The following is a 23,783-nucleotide window of genomic DNA, read 5'->3' as shown; positions in this document are numbered from 1 at the left end:
AGGATGTGCATTTCCAGAAATCACTCCATGGCATGTTGATGTTTTAAGTGTCGATATTACTAATTTTTAAAAATCAGCCCCTTCTTAATTCTTTCAACAATGTATTTGTGTCAGTTTGCCAACAAATAAGAGGAAAAGATTTCCTTTAATATATTTCAGCTCTATATTCAAGATGCCCCATAAGTAAATCATATATTGAAATACAGTGTAACCCAGAAAATAATAGAATATAACTCCCCTAGAAACTGAAATATACATTATTCCTTACTTACTATCTAAGAACTAAGAGACAAAAGCCAAAATGCTAATAACACCTTTGATAGTCTTGATGCAGTAAAAGTTGTTATATGTATAAAAATATGGGTAATTGGTAATCGAGCCGAAAGAGATCACATGTGAAATTTAAAAAAAATTTTTTTAAAGATTTTATTTATTTATTCATGAGAAACACAGAGAGAGAGAGAGAGGCAGAGACATAAGCAGAAGGAGAAGCAGGCTCCATGCAGGGAGCCTGATGTGGGACTTGATCCTGGGACTCCGAGATCATGCCCTGAGCTGAAGGCAGATGCTCAACCACTGAGCCACTCAGGCTTTCCCACTTCTGAAATTAATGATCTTATTTAGTAACACCTTTAATCTAACAATTGCACTTTGTGGCTGATTATTATGTATGTATGCATGTGTGTTTTATTTTAGTTAAAATACAATACCAAAAGAGAAAAATGAAGATGAAAACACAGTGTTATCTTAATATAGCCAATATGTTATTTAATAAAATCAATTCATTTCCACACAGGTATGACATCAAAGATGATTACACACTGAGAATTAAAAAGGCCATGAGTACAGATGAAGGCACCTATCTGTGTATTGCCGAGAATCGGGTTGGAAAAGTAGAAGCCTCTGCTTCTCTAACAGTCCGAGGTAAGAAACTTCAGCTGTGAAATACAATTGAATCAACAGACTAATATTTGGCTAAATTGGTAAGTGAACTCACAGTCAAAATAATAGCTTGCACTCTTATTATTACTATTATATTAAAATGCCTAGTTTTGTGTCATTTCTATTATTAATTGAAATAAAATTACTCTCAAATTTGAGTTGAAAAGTATGATCATTTGAAGGGACTGTTTTTATTTAATAAATAAGAGCTAATATGGTTGAAAAGTAAATCTTTAGAAAATATTTATACTAATCTTTTAGTACCCACTGTTTTGAAGTATTTATTGCATTTAAATGTTGGAATTTTAAAGGTACTCTGTTTTCTGTTTACTTGTTTGTTGGTTTATACTGGGAGAGTGCTGTTTTGAAATTCTTATTTTTATTTCAGCATCCAAAAAGCAATAAAAAATAATAAAATCAACATTGCTTCCAAGGTGAAAAGTGGATACAAATGAGCTTCAACTGAGAAAATCTGATTTAGAGAGTGATTTGTGAAGTTCATTGGCCTTAAATAATTGAAATAGTCAGTGTCGCTTCTATAATAACTTTGACTTTCTGGGCGTCATGCACTTTTTCATTCATGGAATAATGTTCATTTCTACTCCCTGGAATTGCTTATAAGTGAAAGAAAGCATTACTTAACCCTACAGTGAAATAGAATGAATGAACTATATTGCTACTGGTGCCTGTCAATCCACATGAGTAAATTATATAGCCCTAGGTACCAAATCGTAAGTACCGTGTGGACATCTACATTACTCTTACCAAACAGGCATCACCCATGCCATCATTTATACTCATAGGACTTCAAACAGAGATAGGCAAGCACATCCTCTGCTCAATCTTTCCACCTTTCTTGTACCACTTTAACTGATGCCTTCTACTCTCATCCTTTGTGAGAAAGTCCACTACATACTTCCAGCCCAGTCATATCTCACCCTGTTACGTCACACCTTCTACCCTTGTGCAACTTTGCTCCCAAGAGTTTTCAGAACATTGGTGAAAAGGTGTAGAGGAATTTACATTGGTGAAAATTTGTCAGAGATTCTCATGTTGGTCCTCCATCGGGGGACCAAAAATGATTTTTGCTGATCTATGATTTCAGCATCAAATCATTAAAAACAAAACAAACAAAAAACCCCCACCTGTTTCTCTCCCAATAACTATTAGGACATACGCACTTTGGATGACTTGGAAAATATTGATAATTTCCATACTTCTCAATCACTCTGCTTTTATTCCACTGAATCCATTTTTTCCCCCATCTGGACACTATAGAGTGGACTTAGATACAAAACAAATTTAGACAAAATCGGCAACTAGTTGCTTAAAAACATTTTCATTCCTCATAAGCTAACAGATCATAAAAAGCTATGATCATATACCAATCAAATATATAGACCGATTATATATTATCAAAATCTGGTAGTCTTTGTAAGCCACTTTACTAAATTTAATCTATATTCTCTGTAGGTGATTATATATCTTATATATATATTGTTTGCTAGGCAATGCTTTGGGAAAACAATTCACCTGGCCAAATTTTCCCCAAAGCTTGTTTATTTGTTGTTTCTAAAGTGAGTGGGGTTGGGGAAAAATAAACAACCCACCAAGAAATGTTCCATTTAAAAAATATTTGCTGACTTAACAAATGGTGAGAAAATGTGAGGAGTTGTTTGTTTATAGAAGCAGCAGGGTTCTTTTTATACTTGAATGCTTGGATGAATGAGATGCGAAGTGGTCTGTTTGCTTTGAGATATTTCCCAGCTAATTGTTTTCATAATTTGTTGAAAGTTACAGGTTTAACATTTCATTTAACAAAGCATGCTCCTCTCGCATGGATGTTTCTAGCTAACTTAAAAAACTAATAGAGTTTTTTTGTTTTTAATAGGATTTTTTTTTAATCAGCAAACCTTAAATGGTCTCTCCCCTAATCTGTGTCCTGTAGATGGATTAGAGAGTTTAATCTGTGTGGTATGTATTTATTACTCATCTAAGACTGAAACCTCAAAAACAGGGTTAAAGAAAAAGAAAATCTCCATGATACAACAGAATGTGGAGTAAAATATCATTTAAAAACATTTTTTACCATTAGGAAAAGCAGTTGGAACTTCTCATGCTAAGAGGTTAACAGGAGAAAAAGCATATTATCTACGACTTTTTTTTCTGTTCTCGTTTTTCTATGCACATACATGAAATGTTTAGCCCTTCCCTGGATTGTTTTATTAGAACAGGGTCAACTGACCCAAGAGGCCACATCCATTTTCATCCATTTAATGCAGGGACACAGTTTAGTTTAATTTGCTGATTTTGAAAACATCCACCTGCTGGGTTTTTTTGTGGATAAAATGTTGCTATGTAACAAAAACAAGAAGTTTAATTGGGATGTTTCTGCTAAAATTTTATCATGATATTCAATTGGGGAAAAGGAAAGGACTTTTATAGTCAAAATCTGAAACAGATTTACTCAGTTGTTTTCCACTTCAGAATAAGGTAAAAATAAAATTAAAATTAATAAAAAAATAAAATTAATAAGGTAAAAATAAAATTAAACTTAACAGCAAGTAGCTCCCTTTGCTGACTTGACAAACATAAAATTAGAAAGAAATTACGTGAGACAACAACCAACCTCCCAACATTTATATCCTAGTCAAATAATTCATGATCTAATAGAATGTTTTTAAATGGGTCCAAAATGAGTTGACACAAACCACATATTTGTAAACACGTTTTTCCCCCCATTTTCAGTAGCTCAAACTGTCTTTGCATAAGTCAAGATTTTAATGGAAAAACTATCTTGCTTCTAGCACAATAAAACCTTTTTCAAAAATATTACTCTAGACTAAGTGAAAGAGAAATATATTTTATTTTTTTAGACATGATTTTTTGCCATAGTTTCTTCTTTTTCTGTGATATCATAGACTCAAATGCCTTTTGGTTTTCTAAGTGAAACATTATGTTGGGGATTCAGCTTGAGGTGGCACCTGAAAAATGCAAATTCAAAATGAAAAGACATAGTTCTTTTCCTACTGGACATTGACAAAATGAAGAGATACATCTTTCAAATGAGGCACAACTTTATGATGTTAGTCTGTTGTCTTGTCCTTGGTTGTTATTTTTGTGCACACCTCCCCCATGAAAGGAAAGAAACTGTTCATTGAGCAACTTTCTTCTTTTCTCCCTCTTGCTATGGTGAACACCTCATAGACTGTAGGACACAGTAGATGGTCACTAAGCTAGAATTTTCATCCTGCTGCTATAATTGCTTTATTCTTCTTTGATTTATCTTACTCTCCCCCCTTCTAATTGTAAATATTATAAGGCCAGGAATCTCCTACAGAGGCACCTCCATATTGTTTCAGAGAATGCACAAAGCTGGTATCATGACATATTGGTTGAGTGAATGAATGCCTATAAATATGGTTTCAATGACTATCTCATCATGTCCAATGAGACATCATCAAGACAAAACTATCCTAAATTCTACAATCACATTATATACATACTAGAGTTTTATATCCACTGGAATGTAGGTGAAACATTTGTTTGTCATGTAAGTTTATATTTTGAATGTAAGAGTTCATAAAAGTTCAAGTACTACTAAATATATTTTTTCTTCATTTGAATAATGGCACCATATGTTTTATATTTGTCCGTTGCTTTTATATAAAGTGGTTTACTATCTAAATTGATTTGGCATTATTTTCTTTAAAGAATGTATTATTAAGCCCATGTGTGTCTCTTACAATTGCTGTGCACTAATAATGGGGCCAGCCTGATTTTAGTGATTGAAAGTTATGGTATAATAAAAAAAAATAGTAATTTGTTGAAGCAGCAGTTTGAAAGCCATTTTCAGTGTGAACAAGAGTCAACTTGTCAGTCATTATTTCCTGCCCTCTGCCAAAAAGAAAGAAAGAAAGAAAGAAGAAAAAGAAAGAAAGAAAGAAAGAAAGAAAGAAAGAAAGAAAGAAAGAAAGAAAGAAAGAAAGAAAGAAAGAAAGAAAGAAAGAAAGAAAGAAAGAAAGAAAGAAAGAAAGAAAGAAAGAAAGAAAGAAAGAAAGAAAGAAAAAGAAAGAAAGAAAGAGCAAGCTTAACAGTTGTTAGGGGGCTACTCAGTTGAAATCTCTAAGGATGTTCCAACCTATTTGTTATATTTTCATCCACCCTGTCCACGGATGAAAAGTGATGTGATCTTAACTTATTACTGGCTGAAAAGCAGCATCAGGGGCTTTTCTATAGTCCTTGTAATGGTTCTGACTAACCATGCTTAAAATCCAATTGCTATTTAAATCAGACAGTGAAGCCTTCTTTTATTGACATGACATTTGCTAGTCTGTGACTTGAATAGTTATATTCATCAGGTTCTTAACTTTGGGGTTATACAGGCTGTTTAAAAGTTTCTTTGAAATAATAACTATAGTAAGTGATGACAATAAGACATTACGTAAAATATCTCTCAATCGCAAAACTAATTCTAGAATGCAAAATAATTATTTTCTTAGAATTATGTTTATAACTTTCAGTTTTAATCAAACTCAGACATCCTGTTCATACTTGAATTATAAGACTAGAAATCACTCTACTGTCCATACTTAAATGTAACATTACACATCATGCATTCTGATAATTTTCTTTTTCTTTTTTTTTTTTTAATTTCTTCTTTATGTTCTCACCACACCATTGTAATGTCTACAGCTCGCCCTGTTGGTAAGTAGCCATCCTTCTATCCATTTAGCATGGCTTGTACAATGCTTCATAACTCATGCATAGTAGGATTTGATAGAATGAAATGTATTTATTCACCCAAGTTAAAATATTACTTGCAGGACTATCTTGTGTAAAAGTTGCTCCTGATCTATTCATCACTTTGATAAACCATTTTGTAGTGACTTTTGCTATTAACAATGAATAGGTAATGATTTTCATGGAAAATAATATATGAATGTTTAATACTATAAACTGCTAACTTTTCTTAAAGAGAAAAATACAATAATTCCTTTTTTCCTGTATGTATAAAATAATCACTTATTAGTTATGCTTGATTTTCATTAAGATAAACAATTGTGAACCAAATTAAGAAGTTTGATTATTTAATGCAATTCTTTTATTTTAAACTGCTTTGAGTCCTTCCTTTGTAAAGGCATTTTTAACTGCTGTATACTTATTATCTGTTTGGCCTATTTAAACAAAATTTGGTAGAATGCTTCAAGTTATTCTAAGTAGATGCTTACACTAAGAGGAAAAGTGAAGGATGAGTTGTGTTCTCTGGCATGAAAAGTTGGTGGTTTTAACATATCTCATCCTTCATTTGGCTTTACAAAATTGAAGTTAACAGTTTGCATTTGCAGTAATTTAAGTGGTAATTTATTTGTAAACATTTGGAAAATAAGATCTTTTCAAATTCATTAATTTAAAAAAAATTCATTGATTTAACAAACTTTCTGCATCTCTTTTAAAGTTTAGCTTAACCAACCAACAAATGTGTGTAAATAAAAGTTGGTAATTGTGTTATAAGTAAATAAACAGATGGATGCATAAATGGATGGATGGACGGATGGTTGGATGGATGGATGGATGGATGGATGGATGAATTTACAATAGTGCTTCTTTAATGTATCAGGAGATACTTTAATAAGTTATTTGATTTGATACAGCTTTCTAAATGTCTATCTAACTTCAAAAGCTTTCTTAATACATTGGCTTGACATTGACATTTGATATATATTAGTCCAAACTCATAGCATTTTTCTCCATTAGTTAAAGCATTCACAAACCTGATTGTTATGTAGGATATTCTTGCATAGATAGCAAATACAGAATATAGAACTTTGGTTTCCCAATCTGAGTTTCTGGTCTATTTCTGAGCAGTGCTTCCTTTGTTAGCCGCTTAATATCCCTGATCCTAGGTCACTTTATCTATAAAATGGAGAGAATAGTATTGACTTAGCAAAGCAGTGTAGGAATGAAGCTTGAGATTGATTATAAATGTGAAAACTCTTTTTGTGTGCTGGCATTGGTTAACACATTCCTAATTTCTGAGACATATATTATTTCATAATTTTATATTTTTGAAACACAGTTATGGCTTAAAATTAATTTTACCATAAAATGCAGGCTTTTTTTTTTCTTTAAACACAATTATTAGTCATGATTTTTACAATTAGGGATGTAGGAAATTGAGGAATATGTTATAGGTTTTAAGCCTCATTTTTTAGTTTTTGTATGAATTCTTATTAATAATAACTTTACCTGCCTATGTATGATATCTAAAATTAAGAAGCAAATGGGAAATAATAAGATAACTTTTCAAGTTAACAGGAAAAATAACACTGAAATTGTATATCTTTATATATAGAAACTTTATGCTGATAAACCATGACCACTTGATTTATATTATTTCACAAGTTCCCAGAACATAAAACAATATGTTAATAATTTCCAATACATTTAAAACTCATTTTTCAAATGAAAAAAGATGAAAATATTGGTTAGAAAATATGATGTACAGGGAGCATTGAGATGTACTTGTCACCTACAAGGCTTTTCAAAGTTATTTCTGTTTTTATTCTTGTTTAAAATGATTTCTTAAATTCCCATTGGGCTGGAACTAAAGAACAGCTTCTTGACACATTGTATTTAATTCTGGGAAAGTCTGTCATTTCATAAATCTATCTCCAATGACTTATGACAGTGTTCAGAAATATGAAGAACTATACTTTAAACTTGACAACTACTATTAATTTTAGAAACTGAAAGTTGGATATGCTTTTATTGGATCACCAAAGATGAGATGGATAAAGAGGAAATTAGCTTGCTTTATCTTTGCATAAACTTTTTACATGAATTTTAATTCAGGAGCTATAAATATGACAACTTTTTTTGTAAGATCCAAAATTACAAATCAATTAAATCATAAATTAAATAGTCAAATAACAGAAAACTACATTAATATTAATATTTGTTAGTTGACTAAAACACAAATATTTCAACTTGGAAGCTCTTAGCAAAGTACATTAATATTAATCTTTATTAATGGATGATTGAAATGCAAGTTTTTCAACTTTGAAGCTCTTAGCAATAGCATAAAAGTTGTTCTGCAAAGTAAAAACCACAGAAAGGGGAGAAAAATCCAGCTTTGGAGTCCAGTATTAATTAGGTGAAGAAATATGTACCAAATATCTAAAACTTTGGAAATTCAAGTGACAGTTCCTATCTAAAGCTTTTGAAAGAAAATCAGAAATACATGTAAATTCCAGAATACTTACAGATTCAGAAATCACTCATTGCATTCCACACAGGATGAAAACAAACAAACAAACAAACAAAATTGGTAGTCTGTGTAGAAAGTCCCATTTAGAAATCATTATAAACCTCCAAACTGTGAGTTTTGTCCAAATAGATAACTCTTATGACCTGCATTTGAAAGAATTGGCCACACTATGCAATTTGCAGTTGGAATAAACACCTTCTGGTCTATATGTTTGAGATTGTAGAAAAACTTTTAACTTAGAGGATCCTCAGTGGTGGAAATATTACTGAAAGCAGACAATCACATACTTGCCAATAGATAAAAGTATTCTCCAGATTTTTCTTGCTCATTGGCAATGTTAACATTTCAAAAAGTGTCCTTTCATCCAACTTCCATAATTTCCTGGTTACCACAAAATTGAGACAAATGCCACTTTGATTATTAAAAGTCTGCCAGCCTTTCCTGTGGCTTTGACTTTTTATTATTCCAAAGGCATTCTTTGTATGAGAAGCTAAAGTACATCCTAGGACATAGTTAACTAAGAATGATGAAATATTCATTTATTTGGAAAACTCTTCTGATAAGTTCTGATAAGGGAACTGACAGAAGAAACTGGTCTAAATAGGGATAAATATCTTGCTTCCTATACCCATCTGTCTTATTTTCCATTGGAAGCCTTTCCCAAGCTTAAAAATAAAAAAGAACATCTATTTTGGATATGGGCAACACATTTTTTCCTAGCAGCAACTCAAAACATGATGAGTAATTTGGAAAAGAACTGTCAAATCTACCAGCTGCCTCGCCTGTGAAGCTGAGCCCTACTCCGCTTTATATCATGTACACCATATGCTAGATGCTGACTGCCTTCAGTATGGAAACTAAAAGCTGTGTGCATCAGGTGAAACTGCTTAAAATATCAAAAACAAACTGACAATACACAACTTTATGGAATCTTTTAAGTATTTCCTTATTTAGTGACTCAAAAGTATGTTACCTTTTGATGGAAGAATGTAATTGACCACACAAGAATTTACAGGTATTGAGAGATATATATGATTGAGGCAAAACTCCCATTTTTTAAATTAATATTTTAAAGAAGCAGCCACTATTCTAATCAAAAATCTATAGGGACATTGTTTTCTTCCCAATCTTTTCACTGCTTAAACACAAAAATTAAATATATCCTCATTTGTGAAAGTTCTGTTTGAGTTGAAGTGTAGTTTTGTTTTAACATGCTCTAAAACACATTACTAAGACCACTAAGAGGCCCAATAAAAAAGTATTTGAAAAATTCATTCAGGGAAAATTATAAAGCAGACATTACTTACAGAATAACACAACTGATATTTCTGACACCACCACCCTTCATCCCTCCTTGAAATCTGGAAAATTTTATGTGCTGTATATAATTTAACTTAATACTGGAAATATTCCAAGTTTTCTTTTTTTAAAATCAGAAAACATGTAGGTATTATATTTGAACCCTTTCATGTCAAGATCCACTTTTCTGCAAAAGGCATCCTGAGTGTGCCTTGGAAGGAAACCTATACTTTTATTCCCTGCAGACTTTCTTCTTTGGACAAGCTGTTACCCTATGACCTGAGGTAATCTTCTCCCTCCTACAACCATTTAATGTTGCCTGCACCTGGCGCTAATTAGCTACCTTATGCAGAGTCCCATTTAATTTTTATTAAGCATCGCGTTTTTCATTGCTCCATATGTTTTGATTAAATAGTACGTTAAAAAATGCATTCTGTTTTGCCTTGTATACATTCCAACAGAGTTTCTGTAATGTGAAACATTTAAAATATCTTAAGCTGATGCTAATTCTTAAAGTGAAAAACAAGCTCTGGCTACTTCTCATGCTATAGTCTCAAGACCATATAGAATATATATAGTCCCAATAGTATATTCTTTAGTCACTGACTTAATTCTTCCGCAAGGGCCTTGTGTATTTGACAATGTCTGTCCATTGCCTCTAAAGTAGAGGATAGGTATAAAATTATTGAGTTATATTTTTTTTTCTTAGACTTTGGTGAAAATATTGGGTTGTTTTAGTTTTGGAATGGTACTGTAGGGAAGTCTGAGGTTTATACACTATTTTTATCATTAGCTGAGGTTCCCTTTTATTATTTGAATACCAATGTAGTCTCTTCTTCTAGAATTTTACTGGATTATATCTTGGTCCTGATCACCCTGTATCTGATATCCCCTGACACAGGCTTCTTGAATCTGCAGATTCATGCTTTAATTTACTCTATTTCAAGAGTATTTTCTTCTCTATTATCTTTGACTATTGTTTTCCTTCACTTTTTCCATCTCCCATGAGTTGTGTTGGCTATCCTTTGTCTTAATTCCATATTTATTAACTTCTGTAATAATTTTGGAGTCATCATTTTTATTTCATATTGTCTGATTTCTTAATGCTTATATTATCTCCCTTTTTCAATTGCAATTACCATTTCTTTTGTTTCTTTTTGTTCATTTAACTTTATTTTCTCTTTTCTTTGTTTCCTTGCTAACCTTCAATATAATTAATATTCTTTACCTCCAATTGCCTTTGAGCTCTTCTATCCCTTTTGAGGATTTTTTTAAAGTTTGATTCCTTTTAAAAAAGAGAGGCCCTATGGCATGTAATTTCATTTAGACTATAGACAACTATTTCTTAAAGTATTTCTGTATTTCCTTGGGTAATTCTTTGAAGCTAAAGATTCTTTTTCTTTTTTTGACTAATTGATTATGTTCTTTCTGTCAATGATTAAACAATTAGTTAATGTACAGCTTAGTTTATTTTATTATTTTATTTTATTTTACATAGATCCTATTTTTAGACCCTACCAGATAATTAATCGTTTAGTTAACTGCTGAAGATTAGAGTTCGGATGTTTGGAGAAGGGAAAATGGAAAGTAATAGGGTAATTCAGCAACCCCTACTTGGACTGTTATCTTGAATATTTTATCAAAAACGATTTTATTTCTTCTTGATATGCTAGTGACCCTGGTGGTAAAGATCAGATCTCTTTAATTTTTAAGCTCCCTGTAGTTCATATGAAATCCCCTCTTCATCTTTCTTCATAATTCGTGCTTCATAATAAAGATGGTTTTTAGGTGTATTAGTTGTCTCCTGCTGCATCACAAATTACACTAATTGAGCAACTTCATTAGCACCCATTTATTAAGCCACAGAGCTATATGTAAAAAGGCCAAACAGACTCATCTGAATCCTTTGCCTAGCATTTCATAGGCCAAGATCAAGAATTTGGTCAGGCTGAGCTCTTTTCTGGAAATTCGCCAGAAAAATCCAATTCAAAATTCATTCTGGTTGGTTGGCAGAATTAAGTTCTTTGCAGCTATAGAATTAAAGTCCCATGTCATTGTGGGTTTCCAGCAATGGGTCACAGATCACTTTGCAGCCTTTGCATATGGCCATTACAACCTTCAATTCAGCAATGGCCTGTTGAATCTTTCATGTTGCTTTATATCTCCTCTGACTTCCCATTTTGCTATCAGTTAGAGAAAATTTCCTGATGGAAATGTCTCATCTGTTTAGCTTAGGCCCATCTGATTATTCTATCTTAAGGTCAACTGATTAGTAACCTTAATTACATTTGCAAAATCCCTTTTGTCATGTGATCTAACATAATCATGGAAGTATCTCCAGGAAGTGAAGGTCATGGAGGCCACCCTGCAATTTTGTCATTCACATAGGCTTGGCTTTCCTTTCTTTCGGTACCTTCTCCTCAATTTTTGCGTTTTACCTGGTTATCTACAAAGTCATAGTTCATATTTCCCAAGTCCCTTACTTGACTCTAAATTTTTTTTTCTTCTCATCAAAGACCAGGGGATGGGCTCTCACATTATTGACAGATAGTTTTTGTGAAATTGGTATTGATAGAAGGTTGTGGATGGAGGCTAGTTGATATTTACTGTGCTTCCTCATTTTCTCCAGACTTGAGTATGTTTGTGGCAGGAGTACTTTATCATTTGTGGTTTGGGGCTATGGTATTTTTGTATATTATTAATTTCTCTTGTAATAAATAGAGGAAAAGAGTAATAAGCCTTTACTCCATTATCTTAGCCTAAGTATCAAAAACATAAATACTTATTAATTTTGAAGTCTATTCAAATAAGAATAAAATAAAAACTAAATATGTTAACTTAGTAGTTAAAATTAAAGTACTATAAATATCAAACATCAAAATAATACAAATAATCTGGAATGAAGCAGTATTAGGAGGCTAGTATTAAGAGACTTTACTGGCTATTGCCAGAAAGAAATAATAAGAATATTTTAATCACATTTTCTAAGAAAGTAAAATTTTTCATATAACATATAAGTTACTGTGATTTGTAATTTGACAGAAAGAGATATCATGGTAGATATATATGTGTGTGTATTTATATGTACTATAAAATAGACATTATGATGTGCATTACACCTAAAAATTACATGCATGACATTTGAATTATGACACTACTTATTTAAACATATTAAATATCACACAAGGGAATATTGCATAATTAGATTCATTAAAAATATATAAGCTACCAAGTTAAATTAAATTTTGAGTTAAAATATATCTGAAAGGCTTTTGAGAACTCTTATGGCAAACATTGCTTTCTCGATTTATTAGGGATATTATTTTCATCTGTTCTATAAAACTATTAGCTCTTTGTTAGTAAATACATTATTGTATTTATCTTTCTACTGCCTCTAGGTCTAGCATAACACATGTGGTAGGGGCAAGCCAAATGTTGGTGCAGTTAATTGATACACACATATGCATACATAGGTAATACTTGCCTAGAAAATGTTTATGCAAGCAGCTTTAAATAGTGCTATAAAAAGATTAAGCAACATTAATGGTAGTAGGCCAATCACATAGTCCCCATTCTGCTAGTAGGAGATAAAATACAACAAAAAGAAGGCACTAATGAGTTAGGATGGTGCCTTACTAAGCGTGTAATTAATGTTATTAAGAAACATTGCAGTTGCATATTAAAATTCCGTTAACTAAGCAGCCCTTCAGCATCAGTACATTTGTTTCTTGGTTGCAAGTTTTTTTTTTCCTTTTTTTTTTTTTTCTGATTGGCATCTTCATGCAATCTTTTTCTAAAAAAAATGAGATAATGGGATGTGATCAGCCTTCGTGGTTTAGCTGCAGTGCTGACATGACAGTTCTGGCAAGTTGACAGGTTAAGTGAGTGAAAATGGATGTCTTGTCTCACCATTTACTTGAAAAATCCCCTCCTCACCTTCCATACATACAGCTCCTTCAATCTGCAATGTGAAAAGTCTAGTTTTCCCAGGTTAGGATCTAGATAGAGTTTTTTTCACTATTCATTAAACTATTCTCTTTCTGTTGGTGAAAAATGAGATCATTTAAAAATATAAATATTGCTTTATTTAATAATTCAATTAAATAGTTTATTGTTTTGTTTTGTTTTTTGAGAATGAACAGTTCCTTAGAAAAAACAAAATTTTATTTTGTTCTCAGTATTTTAGTCAGGAAAGCAAGGAATAAAGTAAAACTACTACTGGTAATGGACAGAAGAATATAGGAAAACAAGCTTGACAATTCCAGAATTTGTTTAAAATTTTGTCAGATTTTTCTAGGCATTCTCAATTTATAACTTTTGTGGAATTTGGAAGGTAATTTGCATGTTGAATCTCAGAATGATTTCCTATAGTTATGGATTTCCTATGCTTACCTATAATCAAAATGAAATCTCTTTTAGTTATCTGGAATATAATACAGTTGAAAATCATCTTTAAACATATCCAACTTAGTTACTTTTGGATTGACTGCTACATTTATTGCAATGTAGAAATATTTAATACCATAGAGGATTCAATTGGACTTTGGAAAGCCCATAAAGATTATTTACATGGAAAAAAATCCATGGTCCCACCAACATAATCCTTCAGTTTAACAAATGGACTGACCTGAATTGCCAAAGGTGGTGATGCATGCTGGTCAAGGTAATAGTTGTTGCAGTCTGAGAAACTCATATCTCTGTCATAATGTATGCATTTTTCCCTCTGTGAAGAATAAATTCCCACTTTCCCTTCCTTATCTACCTAATTTCAAAGGAACAATTCAACCTGCCTCTCTCTCTCTCATTCGCCCTTTCTCTCTCTCCTTTCTTCTCCATGCCTTCCCCAATTGTTGGAGACAGACTAAGTCAAATTATTGTCATAATGATGGGACATCCTGTATTACAACCCTCATCATGTTCCTCATGTTGTATCAGATTTGATTGTTTCCATGGGAGTTTCCTCTATATTCAGGGAGTTCCAGAGGACAGAGATCTTAGTATCCTCAGAGCTTAACACAAAATAAAACAGTAAATGTTTGTTCAGAATAATTAAATAGTATTATGGGTTAAAGTGCCAACCAATATCTGAATTCATTTATAGCATAAATTTTATTACTGTGATGTTTTCCAGTTATGTGTTGTCTTTAAAAAACAATGAAGACTAAATACAAAATGGATAAATGTATATAGCTGTTTATTATAACACTGGTTTTATGTGCTTGTCTATAAAATCCAAGAATTTAACATATTTTGAACCAAATGAATTTACTCTTTTCAAGGCATTTTCAGCACTCTAGATCATCATAGAATTATTTCATTTTAATATTTGCATTGTTCCTTTACAGGGAGGAATATATTATGTGTGACTATAAATTAAAAAAAATAATCTTCACCATGGTATCAAACGTGTGTACTTCTGTATGTGTGTCACAATTACTACTGAAACTCAGTACTTTCAATATTCCTTGGAATTGCTTACTGTATATGTCAATTTAGAAAGCCACTTACATTATTTTAAGTCACACTGTATAATTCATTTGACTAATTCCATGTCCTAATTTGATTTTCAGACTTTGAATAACCGTGAGTTACTTTTAGAGTTCTAGCTATTATATGAACCCTAAAAAAGTAGTCTTCCCACAACCAATAAATTCCATAAAAGTAGTTCTAAAATGTAGAGAGTAATAGCTGCATAATTGCAACATATCTTTATTCATATAAGATTGAATGCAATTTGTATATTGAGACATTTTGTAGGTAGACTAGAATGCAAAGTCTAAAGAGATAAAAAATATAAGAATTGTGATTCTTTGTAGCCACCCTATTCCCTTGAATATCTACATTACTTTTCATATTTATGAAACCAATATGTCATTTAGTACTTTTCCTTTTTCATAGGGACATTAAGGAAGCATAGATAGATAAATGTATATGTATTTTTATTTATAAAGAGATACTAGATTATTAAAGAAGCACAAATATAGATAGATAATTACTAGTTTATTGTTGAATAGAAGCATAAATATTGGAATTTTTCCATGGAATTTTTAATATTAGCTAGAAATAAGGCTGGTTGAAAAAGAAGACATAGCACTTATGTAGAGGAGTTATTGGCATGCACTTAGTTAACTAAGAAAAAGGTTAACTAGAAAGGTAGGTAATTTAGCATTTGATTACTTGTATTCCTTGAAAATAATGACAAATGAATAAAATGTGATTAAATAGACTTTATAAAAGTGATTACTTTAAGTCCTATATCCCTAAATTATATTTTCCATTATAAATGCACTGCTTCCTCTGAGACGAATTATGTGTTAATAAGCTTCAAATCAAATATTTCATGACATTATGCATTTCCAATATTATTAACAGAAATTCTTTTGAAGTCAAATGAAGTGTTAAATAGTAAAAATTAAATAGAATTAAGTAAGTTGAAGAAACAATCATTTATCAATTAGAAGTTAGTCTGTTCTAATGATAAAGTCAGTAAACATCCATCTCTTATTCCTGCTCTATATTGCATTTTAATGAAAGGACTTCTCATTGTTTATTGTTCGTGAGGGTAAGCCTATTAACTACTTCATTTCAGGAAAATCTAGAATTGATTGTTACACAAGTCCTCTATATTTCTGTATTGTCTATATTCTATTTGTCCATACTGTCACTCAGGGGTGGTGACTACTCATTTGTAGTCTTTGTGTCATAAATTTCCAATATGGTACAGCGGCATTCTCTACAGATAGGTATATCAGAATCAGTTGGGAAGTTTTTTTCAAACAACATATTATCTTTGGCATCCCTCCACCCAAATTACTACAATAGTGAGTCATTGTCACTGGTGAGAATGTGTCATATCCTTGTGGTCTGATAAAATGGAAAAAACATTGAGTATTTGCTTTAGATCAAGAACTTTTTTTTTTTTTTTTTTTTAATTTCCTCTCAAGACATTCATTTAGAGTTTACTATTTGGGGCTTTTTCTTTAGGCCAAATAAAGAGGCCATTTCAATGCAAAATTGTAGCTCCCTATTCCAGTAGGTGGTTACTACTGAACTGAGGAAGCAAGACACTGAGGCAGGGGGAATAATAGAAATCAAAGGCAATGCAAGCAAGAGCAGATACTTTAAAGTGGAAAGAACACAAGAAAAGTACAACAGCGTATGTTCAGGTTAATCCTTGTCAACAAATTGGATCTAAGAATAATAGGTAGTGAGATGAGTGAACCACGAGCACAAGCAAATACATGTGTGAGTGGCTAAAAGTAAACTGTTCAGTTGACATACCAGAGCTGGTCTGGGGACGAGCCAGTGTCAGGATGGTAAAATCTCAGGCCAGTTCATGGAAGCTAGAATGCTACACTGGGAAGAACAATTTGCAAGCATTGCAAGGGCAAGCTATAGAAAAACCATTGTAGGTTTTTGAATAAAGAATGACTTAAAATAAGTATACTTGAGAAAGGTTGTACTTTTCAGTAGCATAGAAAAAGCAAGATCATAGGTTTTATGCTGCTTTAATAATCAAAGCAATTATTTAGGGAAAACAATGTTACAATTTTAACATCCTTATACCATATCAGAAATCATAGCATATAATTCTTACCTTTTTGTTTGGTAGTAGAGATGGCAAATTTTAGTCAGACCGTGGTTAACTGACTTAATCTAAAACTCAGTGTTTAAGAGGTCCAACTCTGGCATTAGATGGACCATAAGTCAAACCTGTCCTCTGATCTGGTGCTTCAAGCTTTAAAAATCTGTGTGCCCTTTATAAGATTTAGTTTGATGATCTTCATATCATAATGGTAGTAGTTAATACATAAGGTTCTTTGGGTATTAAATGAGATAATGCATGTGAATGGCTTAACACACTGCCTGGCCTTTAATAAACACTCAATTAATGTTAATTATTGTTATGGTATTAAGAAAGTTGTGACTCAGCAAATCTTTAACACAAACATATGATGAATGATTGTGCTTTTCAAATATGTTTATAGAATATATTAGAATTTGAGGAGCAAAAATATTAAATAGCCAAAAAATATTTTCTACTTGTTCAAGATACAGAGTTCAAAATGCCTATTATTACAGAATAAGAAGATTACTCACTCAGGCAAAAATTATAACCAAAGAAAGATCTGCTGAGTGTGCCTGTAACCATCCTGTCACATATTAATATATGCAACTGCTGCATGACTATCTCCATGTTCATGCCTGCCATAGAAAGTCATATTTTCCTGTAAAAACAACTAAGAACATGATGTGATTAACCTTTAGGTCTCCCCATCCCCTCATCTCCAAGCCCACCTCATGCATGGCCTATGCTTCCTACTCATGTTCAGCCATCTGATTTCCATAACACCCACTCACTTCCATCAGTGGGCATTAGCATAACAGAGCTGTAGCCTGACTTTGATTGAAGCCAGCTTGGGCTGAATGCAGTATCAAAGCATAATTTAGCAGAAATCAAATCTAATTTACTGTGCATTGTATTTAAATTCTCAAAAATGCCGTTTCAAGTGAACAATACCAGACCTCTAATCTCAATTGACCTTTTTATATTTGGGTCTACTTTTCTGGAAATCACACAACACACTCTTCTTATAAAGCTATTGTTTTTAACTTATAAGTATCCATCGACCACTGAATTGTACCACTGTTTTCTTCATCTCATTTCCTGTTTCAGCTGTAACAATAAGGTATAATCACTTAACAGATTAAGCAACTATACTATTACATCACAACTACAAAAGATTTGCCTACTGTTTTTGGATTTTAGAGAGGATATAAATATGTATTTTGTAGTCTTCTGTCTTAGAAACATGTAAGGGAATTGCCATCTCTATAACTAGTATATTCATCGGGATTTTATAATTCAACCTCTTTGATTCACATTGGCTTTAAATATATGTTTGGAATTGTCATCTTGAGAAACCGATCATTTTTTTTATGTTTAATGAGAGCCATCATAGAAAATCCATTTTATGTATAACACACTTTGTGCTACCTTGCTGTATTGATAAAATGCCACCTCTGCCTACTCCCTCCCATTGGTGCTATCAGCCAAGTACTGTCTTTTCAAACCATTTTCACCACCACCTGGCAGAAATACTGAAAATGTGAGATGTTAGCAGAAGAATTATTGATGCAGTTTTTCATTTTAAAACCTCAAAAATAAATTCCTTCAGCTGATAGTCCTTCACAGGAGATTGCAATATAGATCTGGAGCAGAGAGAGTACGCAGAAGTAAAAGTGATTGATGCAATTTGTTTTGGTGGTCCAACTTTAAGTGACAGTTGGAAAGGATGTACATTTTCAGACACTTAAATACTCTAGATTTTTATTTTGCTTAGCTTTAATATCTATATTTCATTTGTTTATTTTTAAAGATGATAAGGTGAGTCCAGTTCCAGTGAGAGCAGCATGGGGCTTAAGTTCTGATGACATGAAACTATTTGGTACTTTAGAAATAGAGTGTATTTGTAATAACTTGGAATAAAAATGCAATATAAATAAAAATCACATGAAAGAATACTCCATAGGGCAGCCCGGGTGGCTCAGCGGTTTAGCGCCGCCTTCAGCCCAGGTCATGGTCCTGGAGACCTGGGATAGAGTCCCACGTCAGGCTCCCCGCATGGAGCCTGCTTCTCCCTCTGCCTGTGTCTCTGTCTCTTTCTCTCTCTGTGTCTCTCATGAATAAATAAATGAAATAAAAAAAAAAAAAGAATACTCCATAGCATGAATAACACAAATGCTAATAATATTTTGTTAGAGGTCTTTTTAAAAAATCAGTATTGGATAAAAACCAAAAAAAAATATGATTTCCTGGTCTTCTTAGGTTTTATCATTACGCGTAAATGTTACATTGTAATATTACAGAATCTCTTTGTCCTTTAAGGTTCTGATGAAATGTTCTCTTAAGGTGCTACTATAACTAACAGTTCTCAACTGGATTTTCTGCCCTAACTTGCTAAGATTTTCCAGCCTCGCATCTGTCCTTTCTTTTTTAGAAAAGCCTTCTTTCTAAAACATGAATCTTATTACATCTTTCTTGCATAAACATCTTTGAACAGATCTCCATAGTTTTCAGGGCAAAATTTAAGCTCCTTTAGCATAAATTATCTGGCCCTTCTATATCACTCTGTTTCTCTGATTTTATTCTTAAGACTATTTACACTACCCTAACACATCCAGCTCCTCATGTGTCTGCCTTACATCTGCTTCTCTCTGTTCCAAGTGACCTTACTCCTCCTCATCCAGTGAACTCTTACTTGTGCTTCAAAACATAACTCAACCGTAGCCCTTTATGTCATCTTGCCTCTCCTTTCTTCATCACCTGGTCTATTTGCTGCTCTTCCACCCATTCTTACCCAGTGCCCTCTGCCTTTTGTATTACAGATAATACACTGCTCTATTTGTGTTAAATTAAATACCAGGAAGTATGCGATTATAATTAAAGTATAGATGTTAATTTTACTGATGTAGATGGGTAGGCAGACACAGAGTGAGCGTAATATGCTTAAAACTATCAAATATATTTTCATTCTTTTCATTTGATGTTTCATTTGGTGACTTCATGTGTATTCTCAGTTACTGCATTTTAAAAATTAATTATATAAAGAAGAACTTCATAACACATGTGGGGCTTTAAGGTTTTACTAATTAGATATGTGAGCCAATTTAAATTCTTTCTAGCCCAAAGCAGTACAAATGAACAAATAAGCTGAATGTATGACTTCTATCAGGCTGTTAAATGATTTTTACTAAATCCACTTTTTAAAAAAAATTTTTGATAATGAGATACAAGCTGTTTCTCTATACTTCTAGCTTAGTTAGTGTCCATATTGGCACTAAGCTTGTCTTTCATAGGATTACTAAGAAGTGGGAACCGTATCTGGTCTTTAAATTTTGCTTAATACATATTATTTTTCTTGGATATTAGAGATGATAAATACCAATCCTAACGCATTTTTGGCATAAATAATCTGGTGGTTTCATATCTTCCCTGAAAAATGGACATTGCAGTGTTTTAAGAGTTGTCCCTGAAGTAATTTTGTACATTGATTTAATCTATTGTTCCTATTAGAAAACATGGAACAAAAATCAATGTATCTGCTGATTCAGTGAAATTGTTTAGAAATAACAAGAAGATTGTAAGAAGCAAGTAATCTCCTGGAAATGCAAGGAAACATAAACCACATCCTGTTCAAATAGATCCATAAATCTGGGTTCTCCATCCTGTTAGACTGAATCTTCTGTTATCTGTAGTTATAGAAGAAAATTTCACTTAGTAGATTTATCCCTGCTGTCCATGGGGTATGTGTTGAATGTGTTGAGTTAGGAGGCGGTATAATAGAACACCAAAAACTAAGTCACTACAAGTCTCAGTGAATGTAAATAAATAAATAAATAAATAAAAATAAAAATGCTGCTGCTGTTTCTATACTAGCATTCTGGTAAGAATGGGTAACTGGTTGTATGTTTGAAGCTACCCTATCTTTACTCTGTTCTTGGACCTGCTCTTGTGTACTTTGGAAGAGTCAAAAGAATTCTGGTAGAAAACCTTTACTGAACATCATTTATTGTTCTAATTCTTTAGAGTTCAAATTTTAGGATGGCTGCCATGAACAGCAGGTTTTAAAAGTTAGAATTGATTTTAAAGTTTTTTTCCATCTTTGGTTTTCTAGCATAAGCAACAATTTAAAGTGTAAATTGATGATGAGAAAAGTCGTGGAATAAACATGCTGTTTTTCACAGGAGTGGGTTTTGATATGATGTCCTTGGTAAAAACTTCCAGTTTTACTGTCTACCATCTCACTTCCTTCTTTTTACAATTAGCTCCCAATTTAAACCTGAACTTTCTCAGGATTTTTACCACCCATCCCTTTATTTTCTTTTCTATTGGAGTTATTCATGTCTAGGTCTCATTATCTTTGCCTACATCACTTCCTTTGTCTTCCAACCAGACTTCCTACTTTATTGACTGAGCTCCCTCCCTCACAAACCATACCACATTCGTTAGAGGGTAAATGTTCCAACAATGTTGCTTTGCATCTATCACTTCTTATCTTAGAACGATCCTGAACGAGGACTTTCTTAGGCTACATTCAAATCTACATTTTTCAGCCAATGATGTTCATACAACTGAAACCCTTCTTTTCTGCCAGATTACGTACTGTACCTTAGATGTATTCTTGCTTCTTGCCCTTTGTCTACTAATAAGTTTACTTTTCTTTTCCTTACATTTGAGAGAATGCTCTTCTCCTTTCATTGTATTTTGAAATATGCTTTAAAAAATAGGGAAAAATAAAAATAAAAATTGTAGCTTTTGTCTGGCTCTGAGCACTCCACCCAGTACCAGATTTTCCCTTTGATAGTCGCTTTCTCCACTTAGCTAAACGCTGCCCTTTCCTCAAAGCCCCATAATGTGTAAGCCTTTCACAGCTGCTATAACATAAAGGGATCCTCCTTCTCTCCTGAAGTCCTGTCACATTTCTTAAAAGTACTATGATTTAAGTGCTGTTCTCCGAAAGCATGTCTTTTATTGAGCTTAGGATAGTCTTAGATAATTGTTTTACCTTGCTTTTGCTGTTGTCATCATCATGTTTTGTATTTCTCATTAGGTTGTGAGTTCCTTAAAGGCTGCCATGTATTTTTTTTTTTTTATCTCTGTAACTTAGTGTCAGTAGGGGAACATAGTAATTGTCTGAATAATGCTTGCTTATCTAAATGAAATTAATTAAGCAGAGTCAACCCCTTTCATACATGCCATTATATCATTAGTTATCTTTGTATGTAATTCCCAGATCTTCAATTCTTTGATGTCTTCAACACTAACTTGTCCATTTTAGAATATAAGCACTTTGAGGACAAGGGATCATACTTTAAGCCTTCTGGTATCTCTGCATGTAGAACAGTGTCTTACAAATATTACAGGAATTGGTCAATGTCTGTGAATAGACTAATTTCAGCCGAAGGAGATACTTGGGTAATGAAGTGATTCTTTTTTACCTTTATCTATTCAAAATGCAAAACCAAATTGGGAAACCATATTTTTCTTTAAGAAATATTAGAATACATTAAAAATCTATTTTCCTATGCAAATTCATGGGCTACAGGAATATTATGTACAAGATTTAGAAAGTGTCTACTAATAAGTTTACTTTTCTTTTCCTTACATTTGAGAGAGTGCTCTTCTCCTTTCATTGTATTTTGAAATATGCTTTAAAAGATAGGGAAAAATAAAAATAAAAATTGTAGCTTTTGTCTGGCTCTGAGCAATCCACCCAGTACCAGATTTTCCCTTTGATAGCTTTTTCTTTGGCAATGGTTGATATTTATATACTTTCTTTCCTTTTAAATTATAGCTCCTCCACAGTTTGTGGTTAGGCCAAGAGATCAGATTGTTGCTCAAGGTCGAACAGTTACATTTCCCTGTGAAACTAAAGGAAACCCACAGCCAGCTGTTTTTTGGCAAAAAGAAGGCAGCCAGGTGAGTGTGAAACCTTGACTGCTTTTCTGAAATCTCTGAACTCTTCCTGTCTCTGGTGCTCCTCAAATTTGCCTCACTTTTCCTGTTATCAATGTTGAATTTATTTTATTTCTAAAAAATGGAACAATTAATTCTAAAATAAGTAAGAGTCTGATGTTCTAATATAATGTTCTTTATTTTCTAGTGTTAATTTTCCAAAATTCTGTACCTTACATAGAATAGATAAAACCCAGTGTAACAAAATTATCTTAAAAAGTCTAATCAAAACCTATTTAAAATCTCTGAACAGAAAAATAGTTTTACTCCCTTGCAGCAAGCTACATTAGGATTATTAAATGAGTTTGTAGATACAGAGTTCTTGGAATATCCTAGTCACATGTAAAACAGTCAAACAATATTTCCATTATCAATCCACCTAGAAACCAATTGCAATTCCCTTTCATAGATAGGTATTATAAATACCTTTTCTTTATCATTCACTTAGGATACTTCCATTTATGAGTGGGATAGATATTTACTTCCATCATCCCTTCTGGATTCCTTCACAATGGGATTAGATAGGAAATAACACATTATACACCAACCAACTCTTGCCTGGTCTTTGCTATGCCCTGGTTTGTCCACTTGTGGCCCTCTCTGAGTAGTATTTATTTTCAGACTCTGTTCAAAGTAAGTCAGATACACTATTTTTTTTTCCACTTAGGCCTTGGCCAAATTGGAACAAAGCACTTAACCTCTAGGTTCTCAGGCAATGAACAGAATTTCAAGCTTAAATCAGAAACTGCTCTT

At 32.5% G+C, this 23,783-nt stretch overlaps 1 protein-coding gene across 18 annotated transcripts in view; it reads left to right on the top strand.

Moving 5' to 3' along the window:
- ROBO2 (roundabout guidance receptor 2) overlaps positions 1 to 23,783 on the top strand; it is a 1,635,491-nt gene that overhangs the window by 1,504,249 nt on the left and 107,459 nt on the right. For 13 of the 18 annotated variants that reach the window (XM_072806533.1, XM_072806538.1, XM_072806531.1 and 10 more), the window contains 3 exons: positions 797 to 924; positions 5,638 to 5,649; positions 22,870 to 22,994. In XM_072806533.1, coding sequence (XP_072662634.1) covers positions 797 to 924; positions 5,638 to 5,649; positions 22,870 to 22,994 — 265 coding nt within the window. The remainder of the gene's footprint in view (positions 1 to 796; positions 925 to 5,637; positions 5,650 to 22,869; positions 22,995 to 23,783) is intronic. The other 5 variants (XM_072806532.1, XM_072806543.1, XM_072806537.1 and 2 more) reach the window with 1 other exon arrangement.

Source organism: Canis lupus, chromosome 30 (genome assembly GCF_048164855.1).
Source record: "Canis lupus baileyi chromosome 30, mCanLup2.hap1, whole genome shotgun sequence".
Lineage (NCBI taxonomy): Eukaryota > Metazoa > Chordata > Mammalia > Carnivora > Canidae > Canis > Canis lupus.
This window is presented reverse-complemented; position numbering and strand designations above follow the sequence as displayed.